The 24,939-nt window shown below is 42.4% G+C and overlaps 1 protein-coding gene across 2 annotated transcripts in view; it reads right to left on the bottom strand.

Moving 5' to 3' along the window:
• Positions 1-650, bottom strand: part of COL5A2 (collagen type V alpha 2 chain) — a 150,108-nt gene extending 149,458 nt beyond the window's left edge. For both annotated transcript variants that reach the window (XM_044427045.1, XM_044427046.1), the window contains exon 1: positions 105-650. In XM_044427045.1, the coding sequence (XP_044282980.1) occupies positions 105-207 (103 nt within the window). In that variant the 5' untranslated portion in view covers positions 208-650. The remainder of the gene's footprint in view (positions 1-104) is intronic.
• Between the last annotated feature and the right edge of the window lie 24,289 nt (positions 651-24,939).

Genomic DNA, 24,939 nt, shown 5'->3' with positions numbered 1-24,939 from the left:
GTCCTCGCTGCATCCTGTGCTTGCCGGCCCGCTTTTCACCCTCCCCTCCCCGCGCCGCAATCAAAATATGCAATCGACTTTGGACAGTACAAAGCAAAACTTACCCTCGTCAAAGTCTTCCTCGACTTGCGTCTGTATCGTTCCCAAACGTCCTAAAAAAGCAATAAGAATGACAAACGTTCTTCTGTGGGTCCACGTTGCCATCATGTCTAAATATTAGACATGTATTCCCTCCACTTCTGGAGCAAGAAAAAGTGCAAAACAAAAGTGTTTTAAAAAAATTACTGGAACACCATGAAGCCAGCTCTTTTTCCTGCCAGCATTCCCTCAGGACATTAAATAAGAATAGGAATAATAATTTAAGCAGCTGCTTGCTCCCAGATGCTCGCTCCCTTTTCTTTTCGTAACAGCACTAGATCTTGCGCAGCGGGCAAACAGTTTTTTCCCCCCAAGTGATGCCGCTTTAAATAGGAAGAATGCTGCCTCCACTTCTTTTCCTGCCCCCTTTCAGCTTCTTCAAGCTCATAATCATCCAGTCCCTGGCAAGGAATCGTGTGATTGATGGTAAACAACCGAATCAGGACTAGCTTCACGCTCCCCTCAAACTTTTCTCTTTTTCCCCCCTTTCTCTCTCTCCCTCTCTTTTAACATGCACAGTTTTTGAAAAGAGTTTTTCTTCTGCTGCAGCAGTTCCTGATTCTTCTTTTTCCTGCCTGCTGTTGTTCAGGAAAAGATCTCCTATGTGAAGAATTTATTGGGAGCAGAACAGAGTTGGCTGGGAGCAAATGATTCCCTCTTGGAAGCTGGGAAGGGGACGGATGCAAAAACGCTCTTTATATAGTCAGGAGTGAGGGAAGGGGAGCCCACCCCACACCCACTCCAAACCCCTGGGAGGAGGTTTCCCTCTTCACTGTTAATATCTGCCTGGGAGCTTAACTCTTCCCATGCTCTTGCACTTGCTGCATTCTCTAAGGGGTCTGGCAAATAGTTCTCCAGATGTTTTGGACTGCAACTAGCCCCAGCCAGCATGCCCAATGGTGAGGGACTGTGGAAGGTGAAAACATCTGGAAGGCATCAGGTTACCTACCCCTGGTGGGCAGAAAGTCACTGCCAGGTGCTTTGAGCTTCAACTTCCTGACCATTCCTGACCAGAGGTGCCCAGGAGTTACAAACTCAAACATTTGGTGACCTGCCTTTTGCCATGGGACCTCATATGGAAGGGTGGAATACATATATTACAGTTGTACACCATCTTGCATTATCAAATCCTAGGGCAATGTACAACGAGCATTAAAACAACAATTAAAGACGACGGTTAAAACTGTAACAAGGACTATCTGTGGAACTATTAAAATCAGCAAATAACACATTATAGAAACACATGTTCAGCAGGTGCATCAACACTATCAAGGGCGATGCCTGTCACACTGCAGCAGGGGGAAAGTTCCAAAGGCCGGGGGCCATAACAGGAAAGGCCCTGCTTCTGGTTGATGCCAGATCTACTTGCACAGGAGAATGTTGGGAGGCCCTGATCTGTGCATCTCAGCAAATGGGCAGGTTTCTATGGGAGAAGGCATTCCCTCATGAAGCCTGTCCCCAGTTCTCCAGTGGCATCCTTGCTGCTGAGCTTCTACCTGTCCACTGGGCTCATCCTGGCCTGCTCAGAAGTCTCTGTGTGGAAAAAAAACCAAGCAACCCCAACTGGCTGATGCTGCCTGATGTCCTAGATCCCTCATTTTCTCCTCCCCCTCAGCAGTTTTTAATGAGCATCACTATATTAGGGTAGAGCAGCAAATGAGAAACTGCAGCAATGCCTTTCTGCCTGGCCAGCTGCCTTCGCTCAGCATCTGAACAAGCAAATTATCCTGCTTTTCATCTGCTGCTTTGAAAACATGTTTAATTAGTCCATACCAATAGCCTTTTGTGTCTATTTGCCGGCCCTGCTCAAGCTGTGACCACAGAGCTCTGGCTGCAGGTTTGAGGAAGCCCTTGGCAACATCCCCACTCAAGGGTCCCTCTGGCATGCTCTGAGCAGTGCTAGGTGACTCAGAGTTGCCATTTTAATTTCCTGCTGTTGAAAATCTAAAGTCTAAGACACAGCCACTTGATGCAGATTAGAGTACCAGAACAAATTATTTTAAAGGAGAGTGCCAGGTCAGTGTTGATGGTGATCAGTGGAACTCTGTTGGTTGTCCAAGGAAGCTACATTCCCATGCCAAGTGGGCAGAGACTCACACGGTCTGCCCAAGTTACACTCCAATTAGCAAAAGCTTCTCTGGTCTTATTCTTCTCTGCTTCTGATAGTTTTAATGCCAATCAGTTTATTACTTCTGACCTTTGCATCTATCCACCCCAACTTCCAGATCTCCAGTTACATCATTCAAGCTGCTACACAATGGGAACCTATTCAAAATGGGGCTTCACAATCCATCACCAGGAATCAGGAAATGCATTAGTGTTATATACATACTTATAACCCTTTCAAATTTGTTCCTTCAGTTTCTTCATCCTTTGTCATCCCTGTCACCATGACTGCTGGATACCTACAAATCAAACATGAAAACAAGGTTCCTCAGAGTTTTAGCAAGTCTTGGAGAAACAAGCATATCACCATGTATTGTACACATGTGTACTAGAGCTCAGCCAAATGACAGTATGCCACTTAATATGATAAGGTTGCTCTACACATGTATAGGGGAAGTGTTTGATTGCCTTATTAGCTGACTGCATACAGTGCAAACTTACGGAAACTTGCCAGACTTTCCTAAACTTCGTGCATGCATAGTTCCCCATAAGCTTAACTTCATGGTAAATAAATTATAATATGAAAATGGGACTCTTTGGTACTTCTGCAAGTTCCAGCCCCAGCCTATTCAGTTTTCCAATTGCCTTTGCTATTTATTCAGATTTCTCATGATAGAAGTTTAGGTGAATTTTGGCATTTTATTGTGTATGCAGCATGGAGTATCAAGGAAAGAAAAGATATGGAGTCTTGCTAGTGTGCTTAATACATAGCATTAGAAATGTTATAACTAATGGAAAATAAATTCCCATTTATACTTGGTAAATGAGAATTGGAATGTTAAATACTCTGAAGGAAGAAGCCAGGAGCTAAGTCCAAAGCTGATAAAAAGATGTTCCTTTCTTTGGATGCATGTAGAACATCATTGTTCTTAATATATTTCAGTGTTTTTACATTTATTTGTTAATTTATTAGATTTATATCCCACTTTTCTCTTACGCTGAACTCAAGGCAGCTTACATCATGCTTCTCCTCCACCTTATCCCCACAACAACAACCCTGTGAGGTAGGATGGGCTGAGAGTCAGTGGCCCAAAGTCACCCCGTTGGCCCCATGGCTGAGCAGGGACTAGAACCCAGATCACTTGAGTCCTAGTCCCATGCTCTTAACCACTATACCACACTGGCTCTTACAGGATGCCCTTGAAAGCTTATGAGTGAGAAGACCTTGAAAGCTTGCCTATTAGTGCTGACCCTGCCCTATAATTCAGAGTTGCAGGGAGATGTTGGGTACATTTGAGGGCAAGCAAATGTAAGAACCCGGATTCCCTCCAGACCTTTTGAACTGCAACTCTCCTCATTCCTGGTGCTGGCTACGGCTGATGGGAGTGGTAGTCCAAAACATCTGGAGTGCACCAGGTTATCTACACCTGAGCTACCCCTGTCATTCCGCATGAATCAAGAGTATGCCCTAGGATAAATACAAAATTGCTCTGCAATTAGTTGGAACTCCATGTTAGATGCTCGAAGGGATGGGGTGACTCGGTAGCCAAATGCCTAAGGAAGGTATTACTTGAGGTGGTCATTTTGGAAATCTCTGTTGTATTTTACTGGAATGATGGTGCTGCCTGGGAATCAAGTTAGTGGAACAGGCACCAGCCCAAGAAGATCTTTGGAAATGAGTGCAAGGTAAAATCCTACTAGAGCCAGTGGCAAATTGCCTGATACTTTGAATGGCTGCAGTGTTCATCAGATGCTTAGCTTGACCCACAGCACTTAGAGCACTCCAGGGCTCTGATTCTATCGCTTGTCTAATAATAATAACAATACTAGAAGATGGTTAACCAATCAGATGTTGCCTTCATAATTCCTTTGGCATTTTCCCCAGCTTTAGTATTTCCACACACATTTCAATTACTATTTCACGAGTATTCCTGTTAAACTATATAGGATTTCCCCCCTTGTAAAACAAACCACAACTTGATTTAGCATTTTACTACCAGCAGATGCAAAATGTGCCCTGATAAACTGCACTGACACAAGAATTCTTTAAAGATCTGGGTTACGCCCACACTTTCAGATGCTGCACAGAAGCCTTCATTTTTTAAGTTGAATTCAACTTGAATTCGTTGAATTCAAAAGGAGTTTGGCACATACAGAGTTCAGTTCTCACTCAAGTGTATGAGAGTCTTCATAGAAAAATAATGCATTGTTTCTGGACTGGCCACCATCCAGATCAGAGGATATTGTCTTTCTTTGCTAATGCTTCTTTCCAGCGCAGAAGGGAGGGAAGGTTTGCCCTGTGTCAGAGGTATTCCATCTTTTCCCCCTAAGAATCCCATTTCCACGCAGCTCTTGGTGTCCACATCTCAGCGTGAGACTGAGTGAAAAAAAGAGGCAGGGCCAAAGATACCAGTATATTTTAGCGTAATGTGTTTGATGCCAATAACTAAACCTTATACAAGACATTTCAAGCTTTTAGAATGGAGAGAGAGCTGCACAAAAGCCACCAACCAGTTGGTGGTTAGGAGAAAACTAGGCGAGGACCATCTGGAGACCCTGGAAGAAGCCGGTGGGAGTAGACCAGACCACGGGGCCTGAGGATCCACACCCTACCATTGTGTACTAAAGACTGAGAGGAAAAATATGATCAATATTGGCTCAGTGATCAATATGAAGTATCACCTTGGGACATTTTCTTATTTGCTGCCGAGTAACGACCATGAGCCCTAATCCTAAACCTGCAGAGGATGGCAGCCAAAAAGCTGTTGGGGCAGTTGAATTTTTTGCCTTAATCCCTGCAAAACCTGGTTGAAATATTGCAGGAATTCTACAGGAAGATTTTTCCTGAGCAAAAGAGTGATTGTTGTGATTGTTGTGTTTCTACTGTTGCATATATACGTTTAATTGAATTTATTGTTTGTTTTGTTCCATTTTGTTAGGTTATGAATTTTCAGACACTTGTAGAAGGCAAAATATATACAGATACTCGCTTAGGAGAAAAGCCATCATTTGTCCAATTCTGCCTAACAGCTTGCCATATCTCCACTCAGTGTTTCTGTGAGCTGGTTCACACGTGCATACATACAAACTGGTTATCCAACACCAGATAACTTGCAGTTTCATTGACAACCATTGTGTTTGAAAGCTCATTAGGTGAGATAGACTATTTTGCCTGTAGGATTAGATATATGGCAATTCACCAACACATGCAGCTCTTCCCTTGATGCTGTAGTCTCGGCATCACCATTCAGTTTGGTGTGAATGAGCTCTTTGATAAAACAGGAGCCAGAATTTCTATGCTTCGTCCCTCATTTGGATCACCCTAACTGGATTAGCACAATGAAAAATAGCTCAACTGTACAAAACTTGAAGTACTTCACAGGTCTCAGATTCTTCTACATCTCGTTCCATCTGAATCTCATAGAGCTCTTTCCATGAGAAGTTCCAGGTGGCTCCTCCCTGGCATTGGAGCAGTGCTGGCATGGAAGCAAGTCAGCAGCGTTGTCCATTACTTTTTGCTGAATGTCTTAGGAAGTGATCCTACGGCTAATAGACATTGCTCAGATTCCCAGCTTCAAGGCAGGACACAGGGCTCCGACCTCGGGACCAGGAATTGAGCCCTTCCCCCTCCCCACCAGAATGGAAAGACATGCACCACCTCTGCTGTTCTTCCTGCTCCGCTCCCGCTCCGACGTATGAGCATCCCATCAGGATTAAAAGCACCTCTTTAAAAAGACTGAAAGACTGATCCTGGGCTCCAGCACCTGCTGCCAAGCTTGTGCAAGAAGAGTGCCTTGCATATCCATTGGCAGTTCACACATTTACCCAGCAGCAGCCCTCTTAGCACTGAAAGAAAACCGGTAGGCAACCCTTCATCCACCATCTGCCCAAAGGAATGCATGAAACCCGCCCAAACATTCCACAGCCTGAACTGAAGGAACGACACCCTCCGCTTCCACTACCGCCACATTCCCACCAAGCCAGGGTCTACCATACTCAAAGATGGCCAAGTTCTTTTTGGCAATGGACGCAGAAAATCCCACAAGCGGCTCTCATGGAGCGTAAAATGCAACCATAATGAATTAAGTGGCTATTTACAGCACTTGCATGTCTCCCAAAACCTGCTGCCTGAGGAAGGGGCCTCATTCTGCTTAACAGGTCTGCCAGCCCTGAGTGAGGAGAAGACTCCATGCAGAAGCCTTCTCCATTCGGAAAATACAATGGATTCGTTCACTGGGCCTTCCCATTTCACACAATGCCTCAGAGCCTGCTGCCCATTAAAACTTCAAATGAGGGAGGAAAGTACCAAATGGAAAGAAGACGATCATAATTGGTTTCACTTTCAGATTATTGAAGTGTGGAGACGGAGTTCATTTTGTGTCGCTTAAAAGGCTCTGTGTGAAATCTGAAACTGATGAACACATTCCTCCTATCCAAGCCATTCATGGTAGACAGGACAGAAAGCTTACACTCAACTATACGCAAGAATAACAAAACCGGCACTGATTACAGCTGTTTGACCATTTCTCCTAACTGACCAAATAAATATTTTCACAAGGCTTTTATAAAGGAGAAGATAATTGCCATACTGTAAAAATTAGTGCAATATGAAACAGCAGAAAATGATGCTCATTTGTCTATGATCATATTTTTATATTGTGTATTAAGTTAACCTGCAGAAACTTTCCTTTTCTGGGATATCAGTGATAGGATGAAGACATCCAAGGATACGCATTACATAATACAGAACAGGAATGAGCTTCTTGGTGCTCTCCAGATATTTTGAACTACAACCTCCATAATTCCTAGCCATGCTGTCCGGAGCCTATGGGAGTTGTATTCCAAAAGATCTGCGGGTATCATTTTGCCTACACTGATATAGGAGCAAAGTATACTAAGGGAGCAATTGTATGCACCCCTGGACAGTGTTTCAGGGGCCATAGGATAACCAGAGAACTGGGACTTGGAGCTCCAGCATCCCCACCTTACCCCTTTGCAGTCAGCATGGGAAAAACCATGCTGGCATCTATCCAAGGTTGAGAAAGCAACCTCAGGGAGGGTGAAAGGGAGTATATTGGGGGATGGAAAGGGGAGAAGATTCCAGCATCTCCTGCCTCTTCCCTCCCACTTCAAAATGCCCCAACTAGATGAACAAAAAAGCCCATATGGCCAGAAATGCAGAACTGGAGAACAGGGAGGCAAAGCTTATGGGGTTTGTCGTACTCTTAGTTAACATATTCTGCATATGTGGGATTCATCTCTGCATTCAACCAGCCACCTGGATCACCTTCTCAGCAAACCTGAATGGGAATGGTAGTGCTCCTGCTCACACACAAGAGATCACTGGTCCAGAAAGGTGGGAATGATCAGGAAGCACCCCTCATTTGAACACAGAATAAAAGATAGCTCCAAATCCAAGATAATCAACAGTCTCGGAAGCAAGATTTCGCTTGATTATATGCCCCTGGGTGGACATCAAGGGCTTTATGCTCAAATTTAAGAACCCAAATGATGATCAGACTTTTCAGACTGGTGAAAAGAAAGAAACCAATTTCTGTCTTCTTATGTCCCAGTCAAGCTCTAAATTGTAATTCTCTAGCATGTCTTTTCAAGTTGGATACAGCACACATTCCATTCTGGGGCAAGAACCATGAGATTAGACATGGAATAATAATTTTTGAAAAATACCACCAAGCTTTCCACATGAAGTTAATCCCTTTCAAGCATGGTTTTACTTACACACTTCCTGCCATTTAGAAAGTGTGCTTCTTCAAATTGTTTTTGGTCTGGGGGTTGACAGCCATAACAGATAGGCTGGTTCAGGTGCATCTGCTACTGTGGCAAGGCTTTGATTTGCCACACACACACACACACACCACCCATACCAGCCTCTGCTCCAACTTACACATTACCATTGGTGTTTTCTATTCTACAGGAAGATTGAGCAGTATCCAGAGGGGTCCTTAGCCCCTGGAAATTCCCCTCTTCTGCAAGTGGTGGGGCCCAATTCTGTTGCCCAAGCAGGAGCCACTTTCCTTAAAAAAAGCCCCCAAAGAAGTACAAACACTTGTTTCTGGATTTAGACAAGGCACCAGAGTTCCCTGCCGGGAACGGTGTCAACTGGCCCCCTTCAGAAATGAATGTTTCGCTCATTTTGGGTTGCCCCAGTGAGTGCTGAATCCCCCTTGTGTAAGCAAGGAATGCCCCTTGGAGAAGGGAATCTGCAGAATGCAGGAGAATCAGCAGGGGAATAGCCACCTTGCTGGATCTTGCCCAGTGCTCCCAGTTATTACTTCTAGTAATGCAACCACATTTTGTCTAAAGCACCAACTTAGGAAATGACAGCAGGGTTACTCTTTGAAACCACGGAATAACTCCCATAATGGCTGGCCAATCTCTTAGTTACTCCATTTACTTAACAATCCATAATCTTTATGCAGCATAGTTTGAAGAAGCCAAGTGCAAGGGAACCCTTGATCAATTGGCACTACCATGTTTCCCCCTTCTCACCAACACACCCATGAGGACAGCTCCCACTTTCCCCATCAGGCAGGATTTGAAGAGCCATCTCCATGCAATGAGGCTATCCCCAGTGATGTGTTCAAGTCCTATACTCCAAATCTCAAGTCTTTACTTTTGAATCCAAGGTGAGTCTTAAGTCATTGCAAGACATTTACAAGTCATGTCTCAAGAGCCAACTTTAACAGAAAACGGGGAGGTGGTGGTGTGGGGTGTGGTAGAGTTGTAGCCCCTCCAGTGTTCCCAACCTAACCCTTTTCTTGCCTTCCTCCTATTGCAACCCCTCCTCCACCCCGAGATACCCAGCCACACCACATGTTGAATGCAGGCAGTAAGTCCCCCGCCATAAAAACAGTAGAAATCACAAGTCGAGTCGAGCCGCTCGCTCATTGCTCCCAAGTCGAGTTGTTGATACAACTTGAGTCAGACTTGGGAGCAAGTCACCCAACTAGAGCCCCCAGCATTGGGTATCTCCACCTGCTGAATCTAACTTCCCTCTCTCATACAGACCTTGGGGGACCCGATTCCAAGACAATCAGTGTAAAGTGATGCATGCTGGTGCAAGAATTTCCAACTTCACATATACAAATGGAACTTGATGATATCAGATCTAGATGATGTAAATGTAAAATGCAGATTGAACTTGGATGAAATCCAGGCTTCATTCCCACCCACAGAAGACCCCCAAGCAATGTTCTACTGAAAGGCTTTCTGCTGGAAGGATACAGAGAAGCACCTTTTTCGGATTCCTCCATCCTTTTGCAGCCTCTTGTATGCTCCAAAATCCTGCTTCGGAGGATCAGGTGACCTTCTAAAACACTGTGGGAAAGGCTGAAAGCCGCAGGTGAAGGAGGAACTGCCCAAGGACAGAATCCTTCCACTAGTTCAAAAGCTTTCCATGGATGAAAGGAGCCCTTCTGTAGACAGGCAACTTTCTTAAAAAAAATCAACCTATGAGCATCTTGAAGAAAATGCAGTGCTTAATAGAAGCCAACATGGATTTATCAAAAATAAATCCTGTCAGACTAATTTAATCTCATTTTTTGACAGGGTAACCTCCCAAATGGACAGAGGGTGCACTGTGGACAGAATCTACCTAGACTTTAGCAAAGCTTTCAACATAGTGCCACATGACATTCTGATAAGCAAATTCGCAAAAACTGGACTAGATAGAAAAACTATTAGGTGGATCAAAAATTGGCTACTAAATTGGACACAAAGAGTGCTCCTCAAATTGGATGCAGGTAACTAGTGGGGTGCCACAGGGTTCAGCCCTGAGCCTAGTGCTCTTCAACATCTTAATGATTTGGATGAGGAAGTACAAGGAAAGATAATCAGATTTGCAGATGATTCAAAACTGGGTGGAATAGCAAACACCCTAGAAAACAGAATGAAGATCCAGTTCCAGAATGAGGAACTTGATAAACTTGAACACTGGGCTGAAAGCAACAGAATGAGATTCAGTAAGGACACATGCCAAGTCCTCCACCTAGGAAAAAGAAACCAAATGCATCAGTACAAGATGGGGAATGCATGGCTCAATAGAACTGAAAAAGAAAAAGATCTCAGAGTAATTGTGGACAATAGGCTAAATATGAGCCAACAATGCGATGCAGTCAGCAAAAGGGCAAATGCTATTTTGGGATGTATTAACAAAACTATTACTTCCAAATCCTGTTCCCCTATACTACTCACTAGTCAGACCTCATCTGGAAAACTGTGTCCAGTTCTGGGCACCAAGATTTAAGAAAGATGCAGAAAAAATGGAAAGGTTCCAGTGGAGGGCAACAAAAACGATCCAGGGTTTGGAAACACTGCCCTATGAGGAAGACTGAGAGAACTGGGCATGTTCAGCCCTGAGAAGCAAAGACTGAGTGGGGACAAGATATCCCTCTATAAGTACCTCAAAGGCTGTTACAAAGAGGAAGGTCAAGATCTCTTCTTGCTGATGCCAGAGTGTAGGACATGGAATAATCAATTCAAGGTGTGATTCAGGCTGGATATCAGGAAAAGCTTCCTAACTGTCGGAGCAATACAACAATGAAACCAGCTGCCCAGAGAGGTGGTGGGCTCTCCCACACTGGAGACATTCAAAAAGAAACTAGACAGCCCTCTGAGTAGGATGGAGTAACTTGGTGTCCTGCACCAGCAGGGGGTTGGACTTGATGGCCTTCATGGCTCTCCCAACTCTACTATTCTATGATTCTATGTCTGGATGTATTTTTTAATTGAGCAGCCATGGGTGTTGTCTTTCCCTATTGACTAAGGGGGGCAGGGGGAAACCCAATGGACCCTAGGCAGCATCTGAGGAACCTTAGGATAGTTCAGACTCTCAGATCCCTCCTGTCACCTCACAGCAGGCATGGAAAACACTGTACCAGCTGCACTCCAAGGTTGCTTCCTCAACCTTGGAGAGGAATCATAGAAGGTGTTTTTGGTGGTAGGAAGCCAAGGGGAGCGGAGGAGAGTGGAATGGCTAGATCTGAGATACTCTGCAGCTGCTCCAGACTCCACACAAGATGCTCTAATTTAGATTGATGAAAAAGATGGTCTAGGGCTAATGCGAAGTAGAAGGACAGGGAACGAAGTTCTCCTCTGCTGCTACTGCTGCTCTTTGTAGGATGCCCACAATCTTCCAGGTTCAGGAGCTCACAGGTATCATGATAGGAGTGTGCCCTAAAGTGTGAAAATGTGCATGTTTGAAAATATGCATGGTGAAAGGAATTAGAGCATACCTTTTTCTGAAGGACCTTTTTTTGAGAATATACCTCTCATGCTCAGAAATGTGCAAAACTTGTCTACAAAATAGACTAACATTCATATTTGGGGTTGTGGGTGGGGAACATGAACAGGGCTAATTCTCCCCTTGAATGAATAAAAATGAAATTCTCAATCTACCAGGAAGTCTCTCCTGCTGATCTGGCTCTAGCATATTTGCTTTAAATCCTATTTCCATAGGATCATTTTGCACCAAGTCAATCAGCTTTTATTTAGGTCAGCTTTGCTTCACATAACATTTGGGACAATGTTTGCACATTTCACAAAACATTACATATCATAAACAGTAAGGGCCTACATTCTGCAAGTTGTTCTCTCTGTGTTTTAGTTGAAAGGAAATTATTTTAAGTTATCAGTAAAGACACAAACTTTGTGCATGTATAATTTCATTTATTCTTCTTTATTCCTGGCAGCTTTGAAAACTGTGTGTTTTCATAGCTATCAGGAGGACAGGAATAAGTTTACAGTGGCAAACATGGGGTGTAGGAAGCAGTTCTTACAAAAAAAAGGATGTGAAAACACTCCCAGACACAAACACTTTGGAAAAATAGGAATCATGCAAAAGCTAGACTTTGCGCCCACGTTTGGATTTGCATGCTGACTAACCACTACACACACACACACACAGAGAGAGAGAGAGAGAGAGAGAGAGAGTTTCTGCAGTGTTTTGGGTGAAGTCACCAATGGAATTGTAGCCCAATATAACAATATTATAAAAGTGTGAAAGCAGTTGCCTGGTTATTTCAAATTTGGAATGGAAAACAGATTTATTAGAAAGAAAGGTCTTTTATGTACTTTCTTCACTTTTCCATTTTCTTTTACTGTAGTCTTCTTTCCTGTGTTTTAAAGCCTTTTACACCGTTACAGATTGAATCCAAATGTGAAACAGATTTTTAAATGCTTTGTAGAAGTCTCAGTAAAATCCTGTCTGAAAATGCATTGTAGTTCTTCCGTGCTTGTCCAATATAAAGTTCAGTGATCAGTCTGAAATTCAGCAAAGGTATTTTAGATACCGTAGAAGAGCTTATCTTTGGTTGTGATTCATTTTAAAACATTTTTAATAAATTTGCTCTTACAAAGACAGATTTGGCTTTGCACAGGAATTAAATTGTTCAAATGCAATTTATACCCTAAGACTGAAATCCTATCCGCATTTAGCTAGGAGTAAGTAAGTTTGGACTAACATCCCAGCAATTACGTAAGATTGTTATGCACATTTAGGAAATGATCCAGAAGGCTCATCTATGCGGTAAAGTTCTGTAAGAGTGAAATGATCAGGGGATTGCCATTTATGATCCACCTATTTTGGCTGGTCTTCCCATAATCCGTGAGCTACAGGTTTTATTGGAATATTATTTTATTGAGTTGCCATCTTCAAGAGAGATCATTATACAAAATCCTTCTGCATAATTATGGATGTTTCTGGCCACTGTTAACCATTCCAAACTTTCTGGCTATGGAAAAGGTTATTGGTGAACTTGTTCTGCTTAAAATGTAGTTCTTGCCAATTCTGGTTTGACTGCTGGACTGGTTGTAGAACAGCGACAGCTTTAATTGCACAAGGTTCAAACTTTCTAGAGATCATCAAAGGAGATCCCTCCTGTGCTGATTATCCTAGACCTCTAGATTCTTTGGTCAGGAACCAAAAGGCTGATTTATACCCCATCCTGCCTCAACCTGGTGCCCTCCAGATATTTCAGACGTCAAGTCCCATCGACCCTTGACACTACAGCTAGAGGTCGGGTATTCTGGGAGTTATAGTCTAAAGCACTTGGAAGGCACCACATTGCAGGAAGTTAGTCTTTGCTGACTGGCAGATTTTCTCCTGGGTTTCTGATGGGGTTTTCTTAGGCCTTCCGAAAAATGTCAGGAATTCAACCTGGCACCTTCTGCATAAGAAGCATGAGTTTTACCACAAAAATATGACCCTTTCCGTATGCTTACCATCATGATCATTAGGCTTACACTTGATGGCTTTCACGGAGGACTCAAAGGACAGCTCCTGCAAGTTGATTTTTTAGTCCCACAGGGAAAATCACACAGCATTTCACAGCAACTGGTGTTATCATGGATCTTAACTGATAGGTATATGAAGCCACTGGGTGAGAATCCCCAGAATGTGGGGTCATCCTGTCCCAATGTGTTGATGACCCTCAAGTTTCGATAGCTGCTAAAGAGCTGGGAGCAACCAAGGTCTGGATCCTGTTATCCAATGGATGACTGGCTAGCAGAATAAAGTATATCTAGAAAAAACTGTAGGCTGTATACTGTCGCCCTGCCTATTTAACTTATATGCAGAGCACATCATGAGAAAGGCGGGGCTAGATGAATCACCAGTTGGAATTAAGATTGCTGGGAGAAATATCAACCTCAGATATGCAGATGATACCACTCTAATGGCAGAAAGTGAAGAGGAACTAAAGAGCCTCTTGATGAGGGCGAAGGAGGAGAGTACAAAAGTTGGCTTGACACTCAACATTAAGAAAACTTCCTGGCAAATAGATGGGGAAGAAATGGAGGTAGTGACACATTTTATTTTCCTGGCCTCCAAGATCACCGCAGACAGGGACTGCAGCCAAGAAATTAAAAGACGCTTGCTCCTGGGGAGGAAAGCTATGGCAAATCTAGACAGCATACTAAAAAGCAGTGTCATCACCCTGCCAACAAAAGTGTGTATAGTCAAGGCTATGGTTTTCCCGGTTGCAATGTATGGCTGTGAAAGCTGGACCATAAGGAAGGCTGAGCGCTGAAGAATTGAGGCCTTTGAGTTGTGGTGCTGGAGGACACTCGTGCGAGTCCCTTGGACCACAAGGGGATCAAACCGGTCAGTCCTAGAGGAGATCAACCCTGACTGCTCTTTAGAAGGCCAGATCCTGAAGATGAAACTCAAATACTTTGGCCACCTAATGAGAAGGAAGGACTCTCTGGAGAAGAGCCTAATGCTGGGAACAATTGATGGCAAAAGAAGAAGGGGACGGCAGAGGATGAGGTGGCTGGATGGAGTCACTGAAGCAGTTGGTGTGTGCTTGAGTGGACTCCGGGGGATGGTGAACAGGAAGGTCTGAAGGAATGTTGTCCATGGGGTCGCGATGGGTTGGACACGACTTTCCGACTAACAACAACAGAAAAAATGCAGACCAGGCCATGCTGATGGGGAATGGTGATATTCTTGAAGTATGAGGGGGTAACTGTGGGATAGCAGCTGTTCTCTTGGAGGAGAGGCGATGCCTAGAGGTCCTTGCACTACTTTTTAAGAAATAGCTAGCAGCTCTGGCAAAGTGCCCCTTAGAATGAAATTTCTCTCATCACAAATGTCTCCTTCTAAGCCAGTGGTAGGGAAAGTTTTGGTCCCTCAAATGTTCTCGGAGCCAAACTTCCATCAGCTCCAGCCAGCATGATCAATGGCCAGGGATGAAGTTGGAGGGTGGCAAGTTCCTGTAACCCTGATCAAGAGAGCTGGGACCTTCTACAAAGGGAATTTGGTATTTTGGAGACTTGATGGTCAAGCCTGTTGCCTTCATTCTAGTTCATTTCATTTCACTTCATTTTAGTTAATTTCTAGTTCTTCATTCATTTCTGGGTGATCTAGGGATGCCTTCCAGGTACTGATGATGGTGATGAGGAGGAGGAGGAGGATGACAATGATTTAATGATAGCACCCCACAATGATAGCACCCCACAGCTGAAGCTTTCTGAGCAGTATGCCTACGGCATTAAGTCAGGGCATATCTATGCATGCTACTTAGTACTCAGTTGATCATCCTTTGGAAGATCATCGAAGCAAAAAAAAAAAATAGGAAATAAATTCATGCCAACCCTTTGGGGTGATAAAGGCTAACTTGGCCTTGTCCTTGGTCAGGTCCAAGTGAATTTTCCCCATCTTTTCCACCCACTCGTTCTCCCTGGTTATCCAATAGGGAGAGGGTGAAACATTATAGGTCAGAACATAATCCCTGCAGTATGTACTCTTCAGAACACCTTGAGAGAAGCTTTGAAAAGAGTGGGAGACCATCTACACAGGGAGACCTATGTTATACGGCAGCAAACAGTGGGTCATCACTGTGCATTCTGTAAAGGAGAGGAAGTTTTGGTTGTGCATCCCATGTGAGCTGAGGAGTTTCAACTTATGTGGAACCAGCTCATGGCTTACTGCTAGGAGCAGTCAAGATTAACAACAGACTGAACGGTGTAAGCTCTACACACCCATCTGGACAGGGACAGAAACAGCATGGTGCATGCAGACATGCTCAGATCTTATTGAAATAGGGAGCAGTTGGTGTTGTATGTTTGTGTAGAGAGGCTGGAGGGGAAATACATCCCTGACATAAAGTGATCCCCCCCTCCCCTCAAGTGAAGAGCAGGTACAGTATTTATTTATTCATTATTTATTTCTTACAAATATTTATATCCCGTCCTTCCGACAAGCACTCAGGACGGCTTACACAGTGTAAAATATTACAATAATACAATAACAAAACAACAATTATTAATATAAAACAGCACATCATAAAACTAAAAGAAAGAGAAAAGGAGGAAAAGAATAGAAAATGCAACTGTGGGAAAATGAGAAGAAAATCTTCAACATTTAAAACCTTAATTATTTTTATTAATATTAATAATTTAATTATTAAAACGATGGTTAAATAAAAAGGTATAACATCGGCGCCAGGCAGACCTCTCTGGGGTGCGCATTCCATAGTCTGGATGGGTGACTGAAAATGTTGTTAACCACCCAGAGAGATTTGGCTACTGATGGTACAGAAATGTAAAACAACAACAACAGGGGATTACATTAGTGAAGCCACCTGGAGCCAGGGGTCAGACTAGATGACCCAGGAAATACCTTCTGACTTGCTTTTTTTCTGTGTTAAGGAGAAGGAGAAGATCATTCCCCAGCACCAAAGAACCAGAAAGTAATCCAGCTTCCCAAAACCTGGACCAGTCTTTATAGCGCATCACTGCTCTTGTTACAGGAACTGAAAATGGAGGTCCTTTGATCATCAAAGACCTTCCCTGCAGGATGTTCAGTCATGACTATGCTGAGTTTTAGCAGTGTCACTTCAGACCCTGAGGATCTCCATGCTAGCAACTGAGGCTATTAACCGCCACCTTCTCAGTAAAGTCCAGCTCATGCCTCCTGGGGTCAGAACGGCAGGCACTTTTGCATGTCCTGGCCCTAAAATGGTGATCAGCATCTCTGCAGTGTTCATTGGCTTGTCCTTGGCTTGGCTTTTCCACATTTATGAAGCTTACTTGGTTCTTCTCCACCTCAGACCATATCTCCTTTTCCAGTGTGCTTCTCCTGGAGGTGTTTGCTGTTTCAATTTAGGGATGTCATATCTGAAGTGTCCCATTTTTATGCACCAAGACACTATTTCTAGGCCCCTTCCTCTCTGCCCCTGCAGTGCCACCCCTCACCCCCAGTTCCAGGTCCTTCTTAGACAAGCACATGTCCTTGTTCTGACAGCTTTGTTTAAAAGTTTATCCGAGGAGACGGATTTCCTCCCTGGCTCTCTTTAGCAAGATCCAATGAGCCGTTATCTTTGTGACTTCTGCCACAGTCCCTGGCTTTTTATGCTGTAGTGGCCATGTGCAATCACTGGGCAGTATAGGATCACACTGCCCCATTACACAAATGGCAGCCTCACAGCTGTCCGCTTTTCCCCTTCCCAGCCATTGCCTCAGTGGCCTCTCCGCTCTGCATGCCACCTGACCATATGTCTCCATTTTTTTGGCAGAGAGACTCTGGAGTTAAACTGAATTCAACCACTGTTCCTTATTTAAACAGGCTGTAGTTGTCTATGTTCTCATCCCTCATGTCCCCTGCCTCTTCACTGAAACCCCCAGTGATTTGAGGCATGAGAAATTCCATCGTCCCAAAGAAAGTCACCACATTGTCCCCTTCTGGATATCTAGGGGATCCATTCATGTTTAAGCATGCTGATTCTCACATGAGCCCCAGGAGCACTCCCCTCTTTCCCTCCCAGCCCCTAACCACTCCTAGATCCAAACTCTCCTTCTTCTTCTTCTTCTTGTCCCCTTCTTGCTCTCCCTTCTCAGCTCTTTCCTCACATTCCCTCCTCTCTCCTCTTCCTCCTTCTGCAGCATCTTTGCTAGCTCCACAGCTACTCACTCTCAGTTCCAGCCAGTACAAGCCTTCTCCCACCTTCGGTCTGCAAACCATTTCTGTCTAACTCACCATCACTTCCCCTTTCTTCCACATCACCTTCCCTCTCCAGATTGGGTTTTAATCTTTTATGTAGCCTCTTCCAGATCATTCCCTACTTTTTTACCTGCATCAGTACCTCAGGAGTGTCCAACCTATATTCAGTACCCTTTTTGTCATAGAACGCACCGAAACAGCATTCCGGCACCATTTTTCAATGGATTTTCCAAGTTTTAAAAGTAACTTTTGAAAATTTGATGTTTGGTCCATGTGGATTTGAATCGTCCTGTTGAGCGTAGCAGGTCGGCGGCAAGATCATTAAAACGGTGCATGTGGGCTGCTTGTGTGTTGAATCCGATGCATGTGTACTTCATCCATGCTGGTTGTGATGGTGCTGCTCGGCTTGTGATTGGTCATATGGTTGCGCACTGAGTGCTTACTGCGGGCGGCGACCATTATGTTTCATTACACAACTGTCGTGTGTGGGTGTGTGTACAGTGATTGACTACGTGTGAAAGGTAAATAATTTCTTTATTTTAAGAAAAAGTTGGTGAATTGAAAATCTTTTTTTAATTTTTAGTGTAAAAGTGTGACCCCAAATTTAAAAATGAAAAAAAATACTGATTACTTCTCAACCACCAGTCCTGCTAATAAAAAGGCCAGAATATTAACAGACACAATGACAGAACACATAGATACTAACAGCAGGGAAAGGAGTCGAGAAGATTCGTCAGACGAGAATTGGACAAATCTTTGGAATTTACTATGAACATTTGCCTTAAATACAATAAATTAAATTTATGTTAAGAACTGAATATATAATTTTTAAATAAAAAATTAACAAGATGTGAGTTCTGGCACCTTTTTTCTTACAAAAAAAGCACTGCCTATATTTATCCAGACTGCTTTCCATTTTTGTGTCCCTGTGATCCTTTTCACTGCAGTTCCCTACAGTTATCCACCAACTGTTACCTCAGGAATGTTTGGATCACTGTGTTTTTTCACACATGGAAACCAGTATCCATGTTCTCTGCCCAATACCCAAATGTTTTACCTCCAGAACACTTCCTTAGGCATCCTTCCTTGCTTTTAAACATGCTACCAAAATGGCCTTTAAACACTTACTTTAAAACATATTTTCTCTCCGAATATATGCAGTTCTAAATTTATTTTCTCAAATATGCCTTTTATACACATTTTGGGTAATTGTCTTAAAGCAGATAGCTATCAGAATATTCAGAAATGTAAACATTGGTGGTAGTCTGGAAGTTGTGGATCCTATCAGTTTAAATTGAAATTAATCATAAAAATCAGCTTCCTGAAATATCTCTTGATTTTGTAAATGAGTCATCACAAACCCTATTGTATCCAAATAACTTTGTATGTAAAGTTTTTCATTGGAGTCAATGCACACATTCATAAGCATTAATTTTTTAAAAAATGTATCTTAGGTGCTTAGCATAAGCTAAACTGATCTGGTTGTGAGTTAGCTGATTCCAAAGAGGAACTGAGAAACCTTAAATGTAGTGAACTGAAAATTAGCCTTCCATAACCCATCAGAAATAGCTAAGTTTCAAACAGAAAGAGGAGATGAGCAATTTCTGTAGAAGAAGGCTTAAATTCCACTCTCCCTGTATTTTTGGAGGAGTAATTTTATGGGCATCTGGAACTGATCAGGAAATCTTGTTAGAATACTCTATTGAAATGGTGTGATAGCATAAAATGAAGACTTTAAAATAGTAAAATATATCACATATTTCATTTCAAAAGACCTCTTATTGGACAAGACCAAACTTTGCACATGCAGTAAGACACCTACCGGACCAGAACAAATTCTACAATGGAAGAGTACTTGGAGCCCTGCAGCAACAGGGGGTTGGGCCTAATGGCCCTCTAGCCCCTTCCAACTCTACTGTTCTATAATTCTTTGATTTATCTTTCATAAATTTAGGACTAAACTGAATGGAATCCTCCAGTGCAATCAGACAGAAAATGACAAGTAACATGTCCACAGTATTTTCACATGGTTTCCAAAACATAACATGGGAGTTTGATCCAGCCATAATAGCCCTAGAACTGACTGCTCTTTTGAGTGCCCAAATCTCAGGCCTTAGAGAATCATGGCAATACATAATTGTTAGAAATAAATAGATAGCTAAGTCAGTTTGGCCAGGTGCATGACTTACACATTTCAGGAGGAATAAAAAGGACTGAACTTAGAAAACTGGAAACAGGTCAAGACAGAAGAGATTCCACAAAATTGCTTTTGTGGAATCCTGGAAAAAAATAGAAGGGGCCAAATCTAGAAATCTTTATTCAATTAACAGAAAACATGCTGTGTTCCATGCTTTCTATTTTCATCCAAGCTCCAGCTTGTTGCTAGACAGCAGCTGTTAAAGGGTATGCCTTTAACAGACATATTTGGGTAATAAAGTTATGATATTGTATTCTACATTGTTGTTAATTCCAGCATCACTACTGCCTTGGAGGGAGATGACTCATAGTGGCAGAGCAGTAGAACTTTTGACTATTGGGAAGTACAAAAATGAAATGAAATGAAAAATGGAATAAATATAAATAAAGTCCCAGATTTGCTTCTTCACACTTGGACTGGGTTCAGACAATATGGCAAGCCATAGTGGGTTTTTACCACCGTTGGTCTGTCGTGTTTTCCAAAAAGTGTGGCCTTTAGAAATCACAATAACAAAGTTTGTTTTATGATTCCGCCATACCATCCATACATGTCCTTGCATACAAGCCTACCCAGATCCTAAGATTGTCATCAGAGGTCCTGCTCTGGGTGCTGTCTCTAAAGAAGCTAGGATGATGGCAACCCAGGGCAGGGCCTTCTCAGTTGTAGCACCCCATCTATGGAATCAACTTCCCAGAGATATTTTTTTTAAAAAATTATTAAGATTTTTAAACTGATACTAAAGACATCAGTTATCAAATACATCGGACGTACTGGGTCAGCCCCCTACTCAAATTTTTTAACATTCTATAGTCATATTCAAATCCATTTATAACAACTTAAAAACATCTTTAAATCTAAGCCAAGTCCTGTTTCTCTAGCCAATAATAAAAAAAATCCCAAGTTTGATAGAAGTCAGTATCTTCTTTCTTCTTCAGTGATAAAGTCAATCTATCCATTTCTGTACAGTCCAGAATCTCTTTCAGAATCAGTTCATCGGTGGGTAGTTCCTCACTTTTCCAGTGTTGAGCAAATGCAATCCTTGCCGCGGTAACTTCCCAGAGATATTCATCAAGCTCCATCCTTATACATATCCCAGCACCAGACCAAGACACTTCTATTCAAGGAGCATTTTAATTCTTGATGATTTTAGTTGGATTTTAATTATATTTTAATGCAAATTTACATATTCTCAATTGTGATATTTAGGATATTTCCAATCTGTTGATAAATTATTCCTTGGTATTCCTGCTATGATGTTATGTTATTTTTATTGTTGATACTGTGGTTTTCATTGTGTTATTTGTGAGGTTTTATGTTGTTACTTTTTATCATGTAAACCGTCTGGAGAGCCATGTGGCTATGAGACGATATATATAAAAGCATGAAATGAATGAATGAATGAATGAATGAATGAATCTCCTTTTCCCCAGAGCAGACTTGATGAAGAGTGGAACAGTGATGGCATCAACAGTCAGAATTACAGGTGGGTAGAAGCCAGTGGTACCCGGTGGCAGGGGACAGTACGGCTGAATTTCAGGGCTGAGGTCCAGAGCCTTGCAGCTTTACGCCTGCCCCTATTGACTACCATTCATTATACTTGGCTGCATACATTCTTTTTAGTGTGTTTATTTTAAACAACTATTGCCAAAGAAATATGGTTAGCAGTAGGGCAGAAAAAGCAAATTTCATTTTATTCCTATAGTCATGATGAGGTTATGGCTTACATGACTTCTTCTTTGACAGTGTCGGCAAAATGAAACATAGAAACATAGCAAGTCAGAAGTGGTCTCCCGGGCCGTCTAGTCTGGCCCGCAGCTCCAGTGGGCTCTGCTCATGAGGTTGCCCAATCTTTCCTTGAACGCCCTCACGGATGGGGCCTCCACCACCTCCCATGGAAGTCCGTCCCATATCCTAGGGGGCCTAACCTCAGGACGTCCAATCTGAAACTTGGTACCTTGAGTTTTGCCTCATTGGCTTGCATCCTGTTCTCCACCACAGGGGTTTGTTGCAGTTGGTTTGTTGCTGTTGACTATCTGGGGGCTTTCTCTGTCATACCAGTATAAGAAGCAGTAGTAAAATATGAAATGGCACAGGGGTGAGTAGATGTTAATTGTGTATGTCACAACCAAAGTCATAGAAAGGTCTGTCAATTGGCTGTTAATCCACTGTTTCACCTTTCAGTTTCATCAGAGAATTTAGATTCGAGCACCAAGTGAAAAGTGTTTCCTTGTCTTTTTCCATACTAAATAGCCTCTAGGTGGCACTGTGGGGTAGCAGAATAACACAAATGCGCAAGCGAGAGCGGATTCTTTTTCTTTCACAATTAAATGCCGCATTTCAAACCCTAAAGAAACTTGCTGCAAATGCTGGTTAGATAAAGAAGCAAAACTGGAAGGTCAAGTTATTGTCTAAAGCTCTCATGAGCAGTGATGAGTAGGGAATGATGAATGCATGAGAAAGGCCTCTCCAGGGTTCCTTTCCTATCACCAGCTTCTTTTAAAGGCAGATGCCAAGGACTGAACCTGGGGCCTTCTTTATGAAAAGCAGGTGTTCTGCCATTGACTTACGTCTGTCTCCCCTCCACATAGCACCACTTTATCACTTCCCAATAAATTTAGTATAAAGGACAGCTCGTGAGCACCAGAGACTTACAGCCTTGAAAACATCCTTAAAATTGTTCTAATTAAATTAATACCGCTAGTAGTTGTCAAAGTAACACCCATTCTCTCTCCCTCAAACAAAAAAAAAAAAAAAAAGCCATAACACTTTTTTGTTTGAAGTAGACATGGGAAGTAAACATCAACCTTTCACATGCTTAACCAGATGAGAAGGAGGAGAACCAGAAAAGAAATTGAAGGTGAAGTACATATCCAGTCACGCAAACCCACTGGCAGTGAAATAACAAAAACCAGGTGTTAGGGGAAAAATACAGCTGACTGAGCTCTTTATGTGAAGCACTAGCTGAGGAAATTAATTTCTTTCTTTTTGACAATGATAGGTTAATACTTCTCTGGGGCAGTGGTGGAATAAGCTAAAAGTGGCACAAAACCAAAGAAAAGTTCAGAGCTCTACTTTCTAGGAGAATGTACTAAAGAATGTGCAGAGCTTAACACACCCAGTGTATAACTACAGGAAACCTTTTGGTGGGGTAGTAAATTATAGAGAAGCAGATGAATATTGTCTTTGGCAAAGCGTTTAGTCTCTATTAACAGGAATGGAGGCAGCTGCATTCTGAGCTGTCTACAATATGTGAATTTCTTAAGCTTGGAGGGGAAAGGATGCCCAAACTGCAAGACAGAAATGAGGGGACTCTAGAAACCAAAATCCAGACAGGTGCACAATTGAATCTTTATTGAACAGATTCCCTTGTAGTATCTTCAAAGTCAAATGGTGTGCCCAAAAGTATGACAACTTCTGTTTTGTTTTTTGTCTGTCTGATCGATTTTTGCTTCCAGAAGAATTTCTGGCTTGATCTGTTCAGGAGCCAACCTGTTTGTCTTTCTGCCATTCCAGGGTATTCACAAAGTTCTCCTCCAGCAAGTTTTCCTCCAGCACTATGCTTTGAGCACATCGATTTACTTCCTGCCCACTTTTTTTCCCTGTCCAGCTTTCACACCCATGTATAGTGATCAAGAATGCAATGATGCAGATGACCTCAGCCTTGGTCTCCAAGTGAAATGTCCTTGTACTTGGTGATCTTTTCTAGTGTCTGCATTGCTGCCCTTCCGCATCTCAGCCTTCTTACTTTCTTGGCTGCAGTCTCCCATTGAATTGATGACAGAGCCAAGGTATGCAAAAACCTTCACAATTTCCATTCCTTCACTGTTGATAGCAAAGTTCTGTGATGCTTCTGTAGTCATGATTTTTGTTTTCTTAATATTCCACTATGATCATGCTTTTGCACTTTCTTCTTTCACTTTCAAAAGGAATTGTTTCAGTTCATTGCTGTGTTTTGCCAGTAACAAAGTATCATCTGCAAGTAATTTGGTAAGAATTCTGACAATTGTCATGCCTCCCTTTGATCCCTAATCCAGCTTTCCTTATGATCTCTTCTTCATGTTGATTGAACAGGTAGGGAGATAAAATATACCTTTGTCTGATGCCTGTGCCTATGGGGAAACCATTCTGTTTCTCCATTTTCTGTCCTAACAGAAGCTTCTTGCCTATGACACATCAGGAAGATGGAGGGCTGAGGCATGCCCATTTCTTTCAGAGGCATCCATAACTGTTGAGATCCGCACAGTTAAAGACTTTGCTGTAGTCTATAAGGCATAGATTTATCTTCTGAAGTGGTCCCACAGTTGCTGCACAATTTTGCATCTCCTTTCATGGGGACTGCAATGTTCAGTTTGTGGTCCATTATTTTGTTTTCCATATTTGCTGGCATATTCGTGTTAGGATTTGGACTGAGTTAGTCTCTGTAGCTTGGAATAGCAATATTGGTACTCCTATCTACACCGGGTGCTTTGTTCTTTTTAAGTGCTTTCAGAGCAGCTTTCACTTTGCTTTCTAATATTCTTCCTCACAATATTCCTCTTTTTTAAAATAAATTTTATTATTTTTTCTAGAAACTAACATTAAAAGCATCAATCATTTAAGACATTGGACATACTGGGTCAGCATCTCACTCTTAAAAAGTCTATAACCATATTCAAATCTATGCATAGTCCCGTTTCTCTAGCCAATAGTAAAAGAAGTTCCAAGTTTGATAGAAATATGTATCCTCCTTCTCCTTCAGAGACAAGGTCAATCTGTCCATTTCTGCGCAGTCCAAAATCTTTTTTAAGATCAGTTCTTCAGTAGGTGGCTCTTCACGCCTCCAATGTTGGGCAAATACAATTACATGTAATTACATGTAGAATCAGGTATATAGCTTGTTTATCAAAGTCATCAGAAATAATGCCTAACAGAAAAACTTCAGGTTTAAATGTTAAAGGTTTTTGTAACATTTCCTCAAGCCATTTATGTATTTTAACCCAGTATTTTTTGCCTTATCACAAGTTCACCGTATACGATAAAAAGTTATGATAAAAACATA

Source organism: Varanus komodoensis, unplaced genomic scaffold (genome assembly GCF_004798865.1).
Source record: "Varanus komodoensis strain SLA01 unplaced genomic scaffold, ASM479886v1 scaffold18_1, whole genome shotgun sequence".
NCBI classification, from domain to species: Eukaryota; Metazoa; Chordata; class Lepidosauria; order Squamata; family Varanidae; genus Varanus; species Varanus komodoensis.
The sequence above is the reverse complement of the archived record's forward strand: the minus strand, read 5'-3'. Positions and strand labels throughout refer to the sequence as shown.